Genomic DNA, 17,157 nt, shown 5'->3' with positions numbered 1-17,157 from the left:
GGGGTGCAGCAGGTTCCTCTCAGAGGAACCTAGAGGCCCCAGAGCTCCAGGCTTCCCACTCTGGGGTGTCTGGGGGCTGGGTCCCAGTCCCCCTCCCGTGAGGCAGAGCCTGGGGTAGCGGTGTCAGTGCCTCTTCCCGCCACTAGGGGAAGCACAGGCCTCCATTCGGTCGACTGTAACCAGGAAAGGGGAATGGCTCAACCTCCAACGAGGAAGGAACCAGCTCCTTATTTTGGAAAAGGAAGGGCACACACATTGTTGTACATCATTAGCTCGTATTTTTGGGAACACTCGGAAAACAATGAAATGCACCAAGAAGTTAACTGTGGAGGCATACTGGCTTGTTTTAAACAAACAGGAAGTGGACTAAGCTGATTTGCTTGGTTAACTAGTAAGTTACTAACTACTGAGTTAGCTATTCTAACAAACAGACCAGTGAAAAGAGCAACCATTGAATCTGGGTGGCTGAATCAAGTGCAAATGAATTGAGTAATACTCTACGTTTGAGTTTCATTCATAAAACTAGGAAAATACAGTCTGGATATTCTATGATTAGGTGGTATACAACCACTAGAGGACCATGCGCATGTATCACTCATTCTAACTTAAGCAACACCTCTGATTAAGTTCTAGCAAAGAACAGAAACACTAGGCATATTGCTTAATATTTAACATTAATTATTTGGATGATAGAATGCTTTTAATTAATGCTTATTAACACTCCAGGAACAGGAACTGAATTTAAACCAACATAAATTAGTCACATGGCCTATTAAAAACAGAGGTCTAGAAATATAACAAAATATGAAGTGCTTGTTTCTGAATAATGAAATTATGATGCTTCTTAATTTTCTTAAGATTTTTTTCCACCTTCCCAATTTTCTAAATAAGCTATGTTACTTTTATGATTAAAACAAGACAAAACAAAAAAGCAGGGGGTTTGACTTGGTAAGTCCATTTCTGGAAGAATATTCTAAGGACATAATCTTAAATACAGAAGAAGTTTTTCCGTAAAGAGGTTTACATCATGCTGTTAGACTTAGAATATAGACCCCCCATGAATATGCATAAGGGGGAAAAAACCAAATGAAGGCACACCTGCTTGGTGAAACCCTGTGTAGCTCTAACTAGAAAGCTCATGGAAAAGTGTCTCGGTTCCCATATTAGGTAAAGACATCAGGATTCAAACCATGTATGCATCAACTCCCAGCCATCTATGAGACAGAAGCAAGGGCAGAAGAGGAGAGTGAGGCTGAGGGGTTGGCCATTGAGGGCTGACATGGCCCATTCTGTTCTCATCAGACAGCCCCCTGCTCGAAGACCATTAATTGCTTTGTACTTCCCATCACTGCCAAAAGTTGGCTGTGTTTGAACGGGCCAAGCGACTTCTAAATCACCTTTTTACTTTTTTTTTTTTAAAGAGGATCAATTTTAAAAAGTGTGTTTTTGTACATTTAAGATGGAAAAAAACCCAGCTGTACAAACATAATAGGGGAAACAGTTGACTGAAGTGATAGGTTTTTAGCACTGCTGGGGCCCAGCGACCTTCTCTTAAGTTATGCACTGAGACCGGAGCTCAGAGACACCCGTAATGCTCTTCTCCTCCGGGCTCAGCAGCTCAGGCCAGAATCCTGACATCAGGACCTCTGCCGCCGCAGTCTACGTGGGATAGGAATCCCTCGAACTGAGTGATTCTGGGGCCAACACAGTTCCCACCGACCCTGGGACAAGGCTCGGGAGTGTGACATATCAAAGGCCAGAAACAGCATGTTTCTGTGGCTTTCGGAATTTTCCTAAACACTTTCTGATTGGAATGTCACATTTTGGTTGTAATAGAGAAAAAACAAACAGCAACTGAGCTCTAACAAAACATTTTATATCAATTCTCTCACTGCTGCCAACAATTCTAAGAAGTGGGCACATGTATTGCTCCCATTTCACAGGAGGAAACCAAGACCTAGAAAAGGTAAGTCAGCTCCCGGAATCATTTAGCTGGTGTCTACGGAGACCCCATTCAACCAGGGCAGTATGACTGCGGCCACAGTTCTAACCACCCAGCTGCTGCCTCCCCCTGGCAGGTGGAACCAGCAGCCAAAGAATGAAAACCAAAGCCTGTGAGGAAAGCTGGAAAGTTTTTTAGAGAAAGCTGATGGGGTGACAAGTCATCCTGCTGAGGCCTGTGAGTGGCCCTGAGCAGCTGGGCTCACTTGGCCTGGCCGGGAGCCACCCTCCACTCCCAGCCTGTCACCTGCGTGCGTGTGTGTCTCTTCTCAAAGACTGAAGGACCTCTGGGGAAACCCTTCCAGGACCTGGGCAAAGGCACATAGTAATTGGGCCCCAGGCCAAGCACAGCTAGCACTGGTCAGGCTGGCCCACAAGTGTGAACAGGTGGGATGGCACAGGTGCTGGGCGGGGACGGGGCCCCCAGTGCCTGCTGGGAGCGGTTAATGCAGCTGCAGTGTGAGGGCTCAGGCGGCAGGTGGCAGTGCAAATTCTCCAGCCATGCCATGTTACCTGAGAGCCGGGAGAGCAGGGAGTTCCGCTAGCCAGGCGGACACCTGACCAGGGTGGAAGGCACTGGAGCAAAAGAGGAAAAGGTCAGTGATGGGTGGGGTGGATGTGGAGCCATAGGAACAGGATGGAGAAGCAGACTTGCTGGGGGCCAGGTTCCCTCGAGCAGAGAGGGGGCACAACGGTAAAGGGGGCCCGGCCCTGACGGGGAGGGTGCTCAGAGCCCCCGGAAGTCATCGCCCCTCCCTTCCAGCCACTGCAAGTGGGAACCTGGGGCCTCCACATCAAAAGACAGAGCCCAGACCCTAACCAGGCTCTGAGGCATGGCTGCAGAGAAAGGGTGCTTGGAGGGACGTCCCGTGACTGTGTGCCCTGCTGCACAAGATTTCCCCAAGCGGGACCGCAAGAGGTGCTCGCAGGAGGGGCAGAGAAGTCCTCCCCAGGCCTGAGGCACCTGGGCAGGGGCCACCTGTTCCAAAACCCAGCTCTGCAGCCTTGTTTCCCACTCCCCTCCCCCAGGAGCCTGCTCACACTGGTGGAGGAGCTGAGCTGTGTCAGTATGCACGGGTGCCCAGCCCCCCGCACGGGGGTCCTCTTTGTCAAAGGACAGTGACAGGCACAGCATGGAGGCTCCCCAGGGGCTGCAGCAGCCCCCTCACCATGTGCCTGCCCCCGGCACCAAAGCAGACTTTCACTCGCCAGCCCGCGGCAACCTGGGGCCAGAGGGGTCACACGACGGGCGAGGCGCTGAGCCGGGCGAGACTTGGGTCTTGTCTGCAGGGCACCCCCTCCAGCAAGGGGAGCCTGAGCCACCCAGGACTGGAGAAGCAGAGGGCACCGGGGTGGCCAGTGGCCCTTCTCAGAAGCTATCCAGTCCTTTCTTTGCCCCCAGGTCCCTTTATTCCATCAGGACGGCCCCTTAACCAAAAGGCGGTGGCTCAGCCCCCTGAAAAGCTGAAGCCATCTGCAAACTGCGCGGCCGAAAAACGGGCCCTGGCTTGGCCTCCAAACATGGGAGCTATGGGCTCCCTTCCCCCACCCTGGCTCCCCTGGCCCAGTCTTCACAAGTGAGGCCCTGCAGCCTCCACCCACCTGCCTCCTCTCGACTGGCCTCCCACCGTCACGGCTAAGGAGGGCCACTGTGGCCCGCTTGCCCAGTTGGCCCACTCTGCTGTCACAGGACCTCCTGCTCAAGGGCCACTAACGGCCTTCTGCTTCGTATCGCAAGCAAATGCCATCAACTTCCTGCAGCTCCCTGACTCATATCCACCCTCTTCCTCATCTCCTGGTGGGCTGGTCTCACCACCTCTGAACACGCTCTCAGCTCCCTCCGGGCTTTCGTCAGAATCTCCTCCTCATCTCTTCCCTCCAGCCTCTGAACTCTGTCCCAAGGGGCGGGTCACCACTCTTCCAGGCCACTTCCTCGAGGCCCCGGCAGCTCTGGCCCTCGCTGGCCTCCTCTCCCCCGAGCCACCTGGGTTATGACCCTTCTAGGCGGCCCTAGGTTCTGGGGGCCCAGTCCAAGTCTCTCCCCCTCCAGGAGTGCTGGAGGGCGGCCCAGACATGGCCCAGAGACCTACCAGAGGGGGACGAGGACAGAGCCATGGTCCCGTAGTAGGAGAAGGCACCCGTCTCAAACTTCATGTTCTCCTTCCCGGCCTCCACCTCCACCTTCCCCTGAAAGAACACGGGTCAGGGTTACAAACAGAGTTGAGAAGGAAGAAACACCTGGGAAGAGAAAGCCTGAGGCACGAGGGAGAAGCGAGGAGTGAACAGGGCTGTGGGCCCCGTGGAGGAGCTAGTTCCAGAGCCCTGGAGACCCGGAGGCTCAACGGTGGCCTTGCAGGAGGAGGACGGGCAACGGGGAGCAAAGGCTCAAGGGCAGGAAAGCAGGTGAGCGGGCAGCGCGGGCACGGAGGGCGGGGCGGGGCAGGCGCACCTGCAGGACGAGGATAAAGTAGTCAGCCGGCTTGTTGCGGGTGTACAGGTAATGGCGGACGTGGTACTTGTTGTGCTCATCGAACTTGAGCTCCTGAATGACGTCTGGGTACTTGAGCAGCCGCAGCAGGATCTTCTCTGATATCAGAGAGGGGCTGAACTGGGGAACCTCTGGAGGAGGAGAGAGGAGGATCTCATATGAGGCCAGGCTGGGCCAGGCAGTGCCTGGAACATGGTCACTGCTGTGCTGGATGGCTCCTCACTGCCTGGCCCTGCCTCCCCAGAGGGCATGACCTTGGCTCCGGCCTCAGTGCACGCAAGTCCGTCACCGGTTGGACCCTGGACAGTGGCTCCTGCACTAATAAAACATGACCTCAGGCAAACACCTTCACCCGTGCCTCAGTTTCCTCATCTGTAAAATGGGGATTTAAAACTTCATGGGGTTGCTGTTTGGTGAAATGGGATAACAGATGTAGGACACTTAGACACACGCTTGCCACATGCGAAGTGCCTAATAAACGGGCCTATCACTACTGTCAGTATCCACGTCATCAACAGCCCGGCAGGAAAAGCACAGGAGAGGGAAGGGTCACAGCTTTAGCAAGTGAGGGCTGGGAAGGAAGTCAGACTGAGGGGAGAGAACAGAGCAGGCGGGCGTTTTCCTAATCAATCACCCGGGTCTCCGAGGGAGCTTTGAGTCAGGGGTGAGAAGAGAGAAAAGTCATTGACCTCGAAGTCAGGTCCCGAGGGGCCCAGCAGATGCGGGCGGAGGGGAGGCAGAGAGATGAGAAGGGAGCTGGATCCAGACGCTCGGAGAGGATGAGCAGGCAGGGCTGTGGGCTGTGCCCGGGGGGAGGGGGCATACGGAAGGGCCTCCTTCTCCCACCTCAACGGGGAGCCCGGTGCCCACCTCAGGTCCTCCCAGCACAAAACAGCCAAAACAAACCCGGATGGTTCCTGGAAGTTCGTAGCAGCAACCCACTAACGGGGAAAACAAACCGCAGGGACCTTCGGTGGGGATGGAAGGAAAACGCCTCGCCCCCTTCCAGAGGCAGCCGCGCGTGCCCCAGGCCCTTCATCTGCTGTAGCCCTTGTCCCCTGGGGAGGAGTAACCAGAGGCCCAGTACGTCTCCCTCCGGGGCTGTATCCCACCGACACCCGAAGGCCCCCCTCATGCTCTTACCCGTGGACAGGAAGCGATGAGCAGCCAGAAGTAGCTGAGGTGAAATTTTCACCTTGAGTTCATTGTCAGCGTCCTTGAAGGCCGAGAAGTCACGCTTGTTCTTCTCAGATACCCGTTTCCGGCTTCGGTTGTCAGCTGCAAGAGAAGGAATCTGGAACTGAGAACAGCATCCCCCAAGGACCGGGGAACAGACTGGTACCCACCCGCCGACTCCCAGCTCCGTGGGCCCTTCTTCCGCCAGAGGCAGAAGCAGCAGTGTCTGCGCTGAGACACAAATGCTGGGAGGAAGGCAGGCGGCCCCTGCGGATGCTCGGAGCAGCCCTGGTTGGTGCCCAGCCTCCCGTCCCCACGGCGGCCTTCCCACCTGGGGACAGCAGGTGCCAGTCTGAGCAGAGCAGGGCAGGGTGGGAAGGGGACTCACTGTACATATCAGACTCGTCCAGGATCTCGGACTTGATGATCTCCTCGATGACGTCCTCCAGGGTGACCAGGCCCAGCACCTCGTAGAAGGGGTCACCTTCGCCCTCGTTGTTTACCTTCTGCACGATGGCCAGGTGGGACTTCCCTGCGGGGACAATGGAATGAGTCAACCAAGAGCAGAGGGACCAGTCATGAGACTCCTCGACCAAAAGTTAACACATGTGGGGTCATAAGTCCCTGGGGTGGGGTCATAAGTCACTGGGGTGGGGTCATGAACGGCCTTTTTTCCCTTTTCTGCATTTCCTGAAGCTTCTATTGCAAACAGACATTGCTTTCATGGAAAGGAAAACCAAAAGTATTTTTCAATTTAAAGGCATTTAATTAAGGACCATTTGTTTAAATAGAATGAAAATGGCAAGGCCCTGCGCATCAGGGGCTCCTGGGACCCCTGGGAAGCGGAGAGACCCACCCTGACAACTCGTGGACAGAGGCAGCACTGGTCAGAGCCCTGCGTGCACCAGCTGGACATGGGGCTCCCCAGGGGGCTCACGCCGCCCCCCCCCCCATGGGCCTCAAAGGCCACTCACGTTCCTTCATCCAGTGCTCCCTGGCCAAACTTCCCTGCGTGTACCCAGGGGCCGTGATCCTGCCCAAGGCAAGGGCTCTCAGTTCCCAGAGCCATTAACAAATTAGCCCAGGCTATAATTAGGCCAGGCAGGTACTATAATTAGAGGAGGGCCACCCTTAGGAGCAAGAAAGAAAGTTAGGAGCAGAGGGTGGGGAGGAAGGACCCTCCCCAGAAGCTCTGTGGGGCGGCAGGGCTTCCCAGGCCCTCCTCTGGGGTCCCACACTGCTCTCGCGCCCCTCACCCCAGCGTGTGACAATGACACGGTGACAGCCAAGAAGGGCCCGGCCCCACTCTGGGTTGAACGGGACTGTGTGACCCACACATGGGGACACGGGTCTAGAGCAGCCTAAGGGGAGAAGGCCCGGAGAGCTGTGAAGGTCAAGTCAGGGTCTCCTGCTCAGCTTCCCCTGCATGACCCAGTCTCAGCCCTGACTCTAGCACATGGTCCACAGAGGAGGTTCTCCAGGTCTCTAAGGCCTCAGGGAATCCCAGCCCCAGGATGCATCTCCATAACGCCTAGGGGCCTCTGAGGGAGAACAGAGACATGCCAGTTCTCCGGACCAGCATTTTTAAAAATAAAGTGAAAAATCGCAGAGTACACCACACGGGGGCAAGTACTGTTTTTTGTTTGTGTGGTTGGTTTTTGTTTTGTTTTGTTTCGTTTTAATTAATTACTTAATTTATTATTTATTTTTGGTTGCATTGGGTCTTTGTTGCTGTGCGCGGGCTTTCTCTAGTCGCGGTGAGCGGGGGCTACTCTTCGTTGCGGTGCGTGGGCTTCTCGTTGCGGTGGCTTCCCTTGTTGTGGAGCACGGGCTCTAGCTGCGCAGGCTTCAGTAGTTGTGGCTCGCGGGATCAGTAGTTGTGGCGCACGGGCTTAGTTGCTCCGTGGCATGTAGAATCCTCCCGGACCAGGGCTCGAACCCGTGTCCCCTGCATTGGCAGGCGGGTTCTTAACCACTGAGCCACCAGGGAAGCCCTGTGTGGTTGGGTTTTTTGCGTGTGAAACTTTTCCACAAGGTGCCGGTCACTGTGGTATCCTTATTTCCAATCGTGGCCAAAAACCTTTCAGCACTTTGCCAGGAAGAACCATGGGCTCGATTAAAACTTTCCAGTGTCTTCCAGAGCTGAGCCGGCAAGACCCAGAGCTCGGCCAAGGTCCTCAGCAGGCAGCAGCCAGTCAGGGCCAGAACCCCGGTGTCCGGCCCCCCGGCCTCTTCACCTGCCAGTGCTGCCCATGCAGGAGCGCTCTCTGGAGACAGAAACGATGCTCTGAGGGGCCTGGGGCAGCCAGTTATGCTGTGGCATCAGGCAGGAACCAGAATTAGAGCAAGGTAGCTTTTGCTGCTTCCAGACAGCACACCCTAATAAGCCTGGGAGTGCCCGGTGCTGGGGAGACACGCAGGCCCCCACAGGCACTCTGGTGGGTGGGCAGGTAAACGGGCACTCATTTCAGGGGGCCAAGTTGGCGGCATGTCTCAGAATCCAGGGTCCCTAAGCTTGGACTTGGAAATTCCATGGGTAGGAACTTACTCTACGGATGTAATTTTCAAAACGTAGAAAGACAGAAAAAGCAAAAGGGTTCATCAGAACATTCTTTTTAACAACCTCAAACCTCGAGAGCAACGGAGCAGCAGTCCTTAACAGGAGCCACTGCTGTTCTGGGGAGAATGCGGCACAGCCGGATCAACCACGCTGTGGAAGGAAGCCCTGGAGAGGCTATAACCGGACAGAATGCATGCTGCCATCTGCCTGCGAGGGCCGGTGAGGTGTAAACTACCCTGTTAGTGTCTTCGGGGATATTTGGAGTTTGTTATCCCTTACTTTATACCCTTCTATAGTGTTCTACTTGCTAGGCATGTTTCACTTCTACAGTTTTTTTTTTTAATTGAGAAAAAATGAAGGGGGAAAAACAAAATTAAAGTGAACAAAGGGAAACTGGTAAGAGGGGGTGAGCAAGGACCCTCCATGCCTAACCTGCCGCAGACTGAGCCCCGGAGAACAGGGTGGGTGTGGCTCAGTCCGCAGGTCCTTGCTCACAGCCCAGAAGTCAGAGCCCCTGCAGAGAAGACACAGCTCCAGTAATCTGAGAAAACGTCCCCCTCCCCAGTGAACCTTCTGATTAACCCACAGACTCAGAACAAGTCCTGACCCACAAAACAGTCACGGGTCACACTGGGCCTCACAGGGAAAGGTGGGTGGCTTCTCTGAAGGACCGAAATGCCCCTCCTGTGGATGAAACGAACAGATTCCTTGAGCCCCTCTCAGCCCTCCCCGCTCCTCTCTGGGGCACCTTGGTTTGTGGAATCCACTGGTGGGTGTGGGCGCCCTCTAGTGGCAGCACCTTGCAGACAGGTACCCTGTAGGTAAGGCAACCTGGGGCATGGCCCACGGCCAGCCCTGCTCTGCAGGCTAAGAGCTTGGAACACTGCACTCACTGTGGCTGGCCAGTTGGGCCCCATGCAAAGGTGCTGGGCTGGGGGCCAGTCAGTCATCCTCTGCTGGCCCGGGCACAGGACCCTGGGCCATGTCTGCTTTCTTCTAATTTGTCTGCCCAGAGGGGCCATTCTTGGGTCGTAGCAGAACCATCTCCCACCCTGGTCAGAGAACCTCTCTTGCCAAGGTCACCAATGACCTCCAACGGTGGGGTCTCAGTCTCAGATGACCTGCCCAGGCCACAGTCTCTGACAAGGGGCCAACTCTCTCCCTCCCCCTGGAAATCCTCCCTCTCCTCGGCTTCCAGGACACGGCTCTCCTGGTGTTCCTCTGACCTCAGGGCTGCTTCTTCTCCTTGAGAAGAGAGGGTCCCAGGGCTCAGTCCTTGCACCTGGTCCCTTGCCTCTGGACTTTAAATACAAACTATACGTCAAGGCGTCTCAAATAAGTATGAGCCGCCCAGCCCTCTCCTGTGCCCTCCAGACTCACATATCCAGCCAGCTGCTCGCCGACAGCTAGCTCCACGTGGATGTCTAACATCTTGAACTTAACTCGGCCAAAACCTAGCTCCTGCCCTTCCTCCAGACCTCCCCAATCTCCATCCGTCCAGCGGATGAGGCCCTGGAGGAATAAACTTTGCCACCTCTATTTCTTTTCTTCTCTGGCCACGCCGTGTGGCATGCGGGATCTTAGTTCCCCAACCAGGGTTCGAACCCGGGCCCCCTGCTGTGGAAGCGCAGAGTCCTAACCGCTGGACTGCCAGGGAAGTCCCTGATTCCTCTGTTTCTCTACCCTTCTACAACCAACCCACTCAGCGGATCCCATCAGCTCTGCCTGCAACGGACACCCAGAACCCAACCTCTTCTGGGAGCGTCCACGGCTACTGCCGCGTGCTGAGCCACGTGCACCTCCTCTCACCCAGAGGGTGAGACCCCAAGTCTTCATCCTGGACCCGAGTGTACTCTCAACACAGCAGCAAGGGGGACCCTCTTACAGGAGAAGTTATAACGTCACCTTGTGCTGTGCCCCAAACCCTCCAGTGGTTCTGTCTCACTCCAGGTAAACAGCATGCTCCTCGCAGCGGCCTGGGGCCCAAAGCCCTGCTGCCGCCCTGCCCTCTCACACTTGTGCCGCTCGGCCTCCTGGCTCTTCCTCAAACTCCTAAGGCTGCTCCCTCAGCCTGGCCTGCTCCTCCCCCACACACCTGCCCAACTCAGCCTGCTTCGGGTCTTCCTTCACTGCTCAAATGTCACCTTGGCCTACCTAGAGGGCCTCACTGAGTACTGCAACCCTTCTCCAGCCCCGCAACCCTGATCTTTAGTTTATCACCTACAATAAACAATAGAGGGCTTCCCTGGTGGCGCAGTGGTTAAGAATCCGCCTGCCAATGCAGGGGACACGGGTTCGAGCCCTAGTCTGGGAAAATCCCACATGCCGCGGAGCAGCTAAGCCTGTGCGCCACAACTACTGAGCCTGCACTCCAGAGCCCGTGAGCCACAACTACTGAGCCCGCGAGCCACAACTACTGAAGCCCACGCGCCTAGAGCCTGTGCTCCGCAACAAGAGAAGCCACCGCAACGAGAAGCCCACGCACTGCAATGAAGAGTAGCCCCCGCTCGCCGCAACTAGAGAAAGCCCGCGTGCAGCAACAAAGACCCAACGCAGCCAAAAATAAATAAATTTTAAAAAATAGAACATGCTTGTTCCTTGTGTTTGTCGTTTTACGGCCCATCTTCTCCCACTAGATTGAGAGCTCCATCATATCAGAGGCTGTCGTCTGTGTTCCCGAAACTCAGAACAGCAAGCAGCACACAGCAGGTGTTCAATGAACATTTGTGGAATGGATGACACAGTTCATGTGGATGTGCCTTAGGAAAAGAAACATAACCAATGGGGGAAGGGAGAGAGGGACGGAGACTAGACAAAGAATTATTCTGACTTTTAGTAATCAAGAAGCTTCTGTAGGGACTTCCCTGGTGGCACAGTGGTTAAAACTCCACGCTCCCAATGCAGGGGGCGCAGGTTCGATCCCTGGTCGGGGAACTAGATCCCACATGCATGCCGCAACTAAGAGTCTGCATGCCACAACTAAGGAGCCCATGTGCCACAACTAAGGAGCTGGCGAGCCTCAACTAAGACCCGGTGCAACCAAAAAAAAAAAAAAAGCAACAGGGGGGTGATGACTTTAAAAAAAAAAAAAGCAACTTCTGAACAGTAATTCGGAAATTACTATTAACTGGTTTACCATCTAGAATAAGAGGATCAACTTAGGACTTACATTTATGATTCTCATTGTATGGAATTTAAATCTAATATAGAATTCCGTTTTAATGAGTTACCTCATTTGATTATTAGTATCCATTCAACTGGATAATTGGATTTTGGGGTGAGAAGTGGGGTGAGAAATGAAACATGAAAATTGACATAATACATCTACTCCAAAAGCTGAGAATCCCACATTTTCCAAGGCAGTCCTTATTCGAAGAAAAAGAGGCTGAGAAAATGTAGCAAAATGATTATATTTGGCTGACCCATATGAAATTGCTGATATTTGACTATTTTTGACCAGAAAAAAAAAAAAAAAAGACAACTTCAATTCATATGGTTTAACCTAACAGTATGGGGGGTTTCAGTATGGTTTCTGTTTTCTTTTTTATACTTCCCTAAATAGAAATTCTAAAATTTCCATAATCAATGGTATAATTAGAAAGAAACACATAAGAAGAAAGAAACTCTTAACAATACTCTCACACTGCTTTGCTAGGGCTTGGGGCTTCCTCAGCCTTCTAAATTCAAGCACTGCTAGGAAGGGGCAACCTGGCTGTGGGGAAGGGAAGGAGGCACCTTGAAATTGCTGTCCTGAGGTCACCTGTGGGCCACATCTGGCTGCAAGCTTGCCCTCTCCGCCCTTGTCAGCCTTTGTCCAGGTCGGAAAGCTGCACGAGGCCTCTAGAAACCCCCGCGGGCTCGGCAGATGCAGACAGCAAGCCTGGGCCTCTTTCACTGCCCTCTCCCGCCTGGAAGAGGGGGCAAGCAGAGGGAGGACCTGCCTGAGTCCCTCAGCAACCTCTTTACCCTTCCACCAGCCCGTCAGCACTCACTGCCCCCGCGCTGCCCCGCCCCAGGTCTTCCTTTCCCAGCACTTGGAAGGCCGCGGGCTGTGCCATCGGCTGCCTGGCATCCAGCTCCCCACAGACCAGGACCAGGATGCAGCTCAGCCTGGCCTGCACCGTGATTCACTTCTCTCCACGCGCCCCCCGTCCCTCGCCCGGTGCACAGCAGATGCTCCAAACTCTGCTAGAAACATACAGGGAGGTCTCCAGGCGCCCTGGAAAGCCCAGTCCTCCACCGCCCACAATGCCCATTTTAGCAAACAGCTGTGTCCTCCTCCCCCCCGTAAAAAACCTTTATAGTCTCTCAAAGATCATAAGAAAAACACATTACTAGGTGCTGGGTTTCAAAGTCCACAGGGCTCCGAGAGGCCCTACTCGCCAGCTCCAGTTGCCTTTTCTCATGGGGAAGATCCAGGGGCCCCAGATCAGACGTGGGATTACCGCCACCCAAGATGGTGTCCTTGGCATCTCTCTCTGGCCTCCCTCGCTGGCCTCCTGGCAAGTCCCACCTCCTGCCATCCCAGGTTCCAAGACTGGCCCTGAGCTCTCAGGGACCCCCCACGGGGAGGGGAGCTGGCCAGGCAGCCAGCTGCCAAGTGCAGACCCATCGCCCAAGACATAGCCCTAGGCGATGGGTCTGCACTTGCAGACAACGGGCACCCTGATTTCCTGGGAATCCCCCTCCTCCGCCTCCCTCCACCCGCCAGGGCAGGATTAGGCTGATGATTAATAGCGCTGACCTCAGCCAGCAGGAAGAGCCTGTGGCCCATCCCAGCAAGAAGCCAGGGGCCAGGGTGACAGAGGAACCAGACGGGCAGAGCACGGCCCTCTCAACTCAGCTCCAAGGGGGTGGGAGAGTTACATGCAAAGAGAATACTGCAGAGCATCCAGAGCAGAGAGGGCTGGCCAGACGGGGGAGGGCCGGGTGGAAGTTGTTTAATCAATAAGCCATTTAAAAGAACAGTGAGAAAAAATTTTTTAATTTTTTAATTAAAAAAAACCACTGAGGAGGTCCTTAATTTTAATATAAATTAAAATATAAGACTGTGGTGACTAAAAGAGTGCAGTACTGGAGAGAATGACGTTTTTCCGTCATGACCTGGTCATGACCTGGCAGTATACGTCAAGATGTAAAATGTATAAGACCTTGGACTCCACCGTTTCTTTCACTTCTAGGAAAGACCTTAACACAAAGGAAGTGCCCAGGCCATGTGCAAGGTGTGCCCAAGAGGGTCCACCCAGTGTGGTTTATGACACAGTACTGCAGCCACTAAAAAGGCTGATGTAGATATAGATTTATTTTAAAAGACAGTGGTTCACTGTTTGTGTAAAGCACAAAGTTACAAAACAGGACAGTAAAAGCAACACTGGTTTCTTTTGCTTTTGCTTGATGCATTTTAAAGTCAACATGTATTACTTTTTAGTCTTTACATTTATAATCATAAAAGAGAAGAAGGATGTCTCATTTTGAGGGGGAGAAGCAATACAGTTCATTGCTGACTCACTAGAAGAAAACGCAACAAAAACATCTGGGGTGGTAGGATGAGGGTGACTTTGACTTTTATTTCTTAATCATTTTCCACTTTTCTAAAAGTTTCTACAATACATATATTACTTTTATTTTTATTTTAATTAAAAATACAAGGTACACTTTTCTGCACCTCGCGTGTTGCCCTCAGAGAGGTCACTGGAGTGCAGAGCTCCCCACTCCGCGGCCCGACAGCTCGGATTGTGGGCACCAGTATGGATGTGGATCTGACCCTCTCCCTTCTGCTGATGGACACATTATTGTTGCCAGGTTTTTTCTACTGCAAACAATGCTGTAAGGATAATCCCTGTACGTCCACCATTTTTGGCCCATGTGAGATACATTTATAGTTGTGGAGTCACAGGTCAAAGGGAAAATTTGATAGAAAACTCCCAATTGCCCTCCCCAGCGTGGGTCCCGGTTTACACTCACCCGCAGAAATTATATTGGGCGGTTCTTGACTCATGCCTCCTTGTCCAGATGAGGCTCAATATACAGCAGGTGCCCAACAGGCAAGCTAGCCAATGAATATCACCAATGAAAATACCGCATTATAGCGGGTTATGTTTTTGTTTGGTTTTGATAAATTTATTTATTTTATTTTTATTTATTTTTGGCTGCATTGGGTCCTCGCTGCTGCGCGCCGGCCCTCTCCAGTTGCGGCGAGCCGGGGCCACTCCTCACTGCGGTGCGCAGGCCTCTCTGCGGTGGCCTCTCCCGTTGCAGAGCACGGGCTCTAGGCGCGTGGGCTCAGTAGTTGTGGCTCGCGGGCTCTAGAGCACAGGCTCAGTAGTTGTGGCACACGGGTTTAGTTGCTCCGCGGCATGTGGGACCTTCCCGGACCAGGCCTCGAACCCGTGTCCCCTGCGTTGGCAGGCGGATTCTTAACCACTACGCCACCAGGGAAGTCCCAACGGGTTATGTTTTAAAAAGGAAAGAAATGAAAATGTAAGGCAAGACAAAAGGTAAAACAGAGTAAAGCAGAAAAAATAAAGCAGAAAAAAAAAAAAAGACAGTGATAGGAGGACAGCTGCATGGAAAAGAGAAATGGAAATGGAGACACTGGGGCTCACTTGCCAAAACAGACAGGGGTCTGCAGGTAAAAGGGGTTCTAGAGACTGACCAGGAGATCGACAAGCCGAGCCACCCCGAGCAAGACAATAACGCAGTCACGGCCCGTCCGGGACCTTTCAGAACAGGGTCTCCCAAGGGGGTACTCATCCCTTACACGGTTTCTGTTTATTTTTAATCCAAGATAAATAAGCAACTTTAGCTTTTGTTTCTACACAGACTGACCACGGGTGGGCCTGGACCAGGCCTGCAAGCCAGCTGGTCACCAGTCACCACAGGTGACCACGGGGCTCCGGATGTCCTGCACACACACACTCACTCATACTGCAGCAGACTGGGAGCAAGTGCAGACAGGGATTTACACACGATGTGGAGTACACGGGACCAAAGCAAAGCTCGCAAAATGGACAGTTGCTTAACAAGATCCGGGCAAGGAAATCCCAGAATGAAGAGCACACATGCCAACAAAGGCCAGAGCTGCCCTCTCACCACCTGCTGCCTCAACCAGCATCGGGGGGAAATCAGTAAGGATGGAGTCAGGGCTGAGTGATTGGCCAAAATGATTCAAAACAAAGAAAACTATGTGAAACGCAGACGTCCAGCCACTGTCAGTAATGATGAATCCCAGCAAAAGGGTATTTTGTGCCTTGAGAAAGTATATAAAGTATGTGCTAGAGATAATAGGAAGTGATAACTATTAGCAAGACATTTTACAATAATGGTTATTCCATTTTTGCTTCTTTAAAATGGTTTTTCTTTGTTTTATAATATATGTATTAGAAAAACAGTACATGTATATAATTTTTGAATGGAGATACAAATTAAAAAAAATTTTTTTCCTAAGAGGGTCCACAATCCAAAAAGTTTAAAGAGCTCTGTTTAGAACAGCCTTGAAAAGGTGGCCACACCTTCGCTGTCCCTTTGCACCATAGATGCTTGGGTGTCCCCCCTCAGGGTCTACTTCCCCCCAGGCACTGAGCAGTCAGGGTGAGCACTTTTGGGGGAGGAGGGCAGGGTGCTGTCCCGCCCTTCCTCTCCCCCCATCAGAGCATCTCCTACGACCAACCCCACTCTTCACAGGAGGAAACCCTAGCTCAGAGAGGTCCTGCCCAGAATAGCACTGTGAGGAGGTGAGCAAGCTGGGATTCAGAAATGGGACTTCTCCAAATAGCCTTCTTTTAACCCAAGTGCCCCAGGGGTCAAGCTGTTGACAAATGGATGTCGGGGAACCCTAAGACTGTTCTCTAATTCTCAGGACAGGTCTTCATGGCTTTGATTTTTCAGTTAACTAGTAGTCTCTAATTTTTAACCTTTTATGATGGAAAATAAAAGCATATACAAAAGGAGAGGAAATAATATCATTACACCCTTCACCTACCTTAAACAATTAACAACTCCTCTGGCCAATCCTGTTTCCTCTTTCACCCCACCAGCTCCACTGGTTTATTATGAAGGAAATCCCAGATCTTATCTGTAAACATCTGTAACTTTTACCCAAGCATTTTGCTGAGTATCTCTAAAAGTTAAGGACCCTTTAAAAAAACAAAACCACAATAGTATCATCACAACCAAACATATAATTCCTTAAGACCGTCAACAGTCAGCACTCTAACTTCCCCAATTTTCTTGTAATTTTTTTTTTTTTACATCTAACTAATTTTGACTTTTTTTTTTTTTTCTGATTGTGGTAACAAAAGTAGAAAGAAGGAAATTAAGATCACTTTTAACCCTACCTTCCAAAGATAAGTACTGGTAACTGCTTGTTTTCTTTGGTCTTTTAAAATTAACATACATAGATAAAATATTATATATTTTCTCCACAAATTGGATCATAATGTAAATAGTTTTGTACTCCGTTTTTAAAATACTTTGCATTCTTTGTTTTGCCCATGTCATAGAAATATTTGTAAAAATTGAATGGCCTGATAATATTTCATTGCACACATGTGTACATAATCTCAAGCCCCACTGGGCTCTTAAACTGTGTCCTTCCCCTTTTTCTGCCAATATGAAAATCCTCGTAATGAATATATTTGGATCTATCTCCATGTCCTTAAGATGGATTTCTAGAAGGGGAATACCTGGGTCAAAGGAGAGGCTTTTTTTTTTTTTTTTTTTTTTTTAAGTTTCTTAAGTTATCTAAGGAGTGAGCTCAGACCAAGTGCTGGTGTCTTGGTCCTCAGAGATGTGGAAATCTCTCCTGGAGGACACAGCCAGGGATGCTGCAGAGGGTGGGGAGGAACACAGAGAACTAGAGCCACATTACACAGTGGAAAGAAATAAAGTGGAGAGAAGATGATGGCCCGGCTGACATGCCTGTGAGCGGAGG

At 51.9% G+C, this 17,157-nt stretch overlaps 1 protein-coding gene across 1 annotated transcript in view; it reads right to left on the bottom strand.

The window, feature by feature from the left end:
- The window catches only part of CNNM4 (cyclin and CBS domain divalent metal cation transport mediator 4), a gene marked incomplete at both ends in the record, with an annotated part of 33,732 nt that overhangs the window by 1,280 nt on the left and 15,295 nt on the right, over positions 1-17,157 (bottom strand). The window contains 4 exons of the mRNA XM_079721108.1: positions 4,092-4,188; positions 4,451-4,620; positions 5,633-5,767; positions 6,054-6,197. Coding sequence (XP_079577234.1) covers positions 4,092-4,188; positions 4,451-4,620; positions 5,633-5,767; positions 6,054-6,197 — 546 coding nt within the window. The remainder of the gene's footprint in view (positions 1-4,091; positions 4,189-4,450; positions 4,621-5,632; positions 5,768-6,053; positions 6,198-17,157) is intronic.

This window comes from Hyperoodon ampullatus, assembly GCF_949752795.1.
Source record: "Hyperoodon ampullatus genome assembly, chromosome: 15".
NCBI classification, from domain to species: Eukaryota; Metazoa; Chordata; class Mammalia; order Artiodactyla; family Ziphiidae; genus Hyperoodon; species Hyperoodon ampullatus.
Note: the sequence above shows the minus strand (reverse complement) of the source record. Positions and strands in the feature narration are given on the sequence as shown.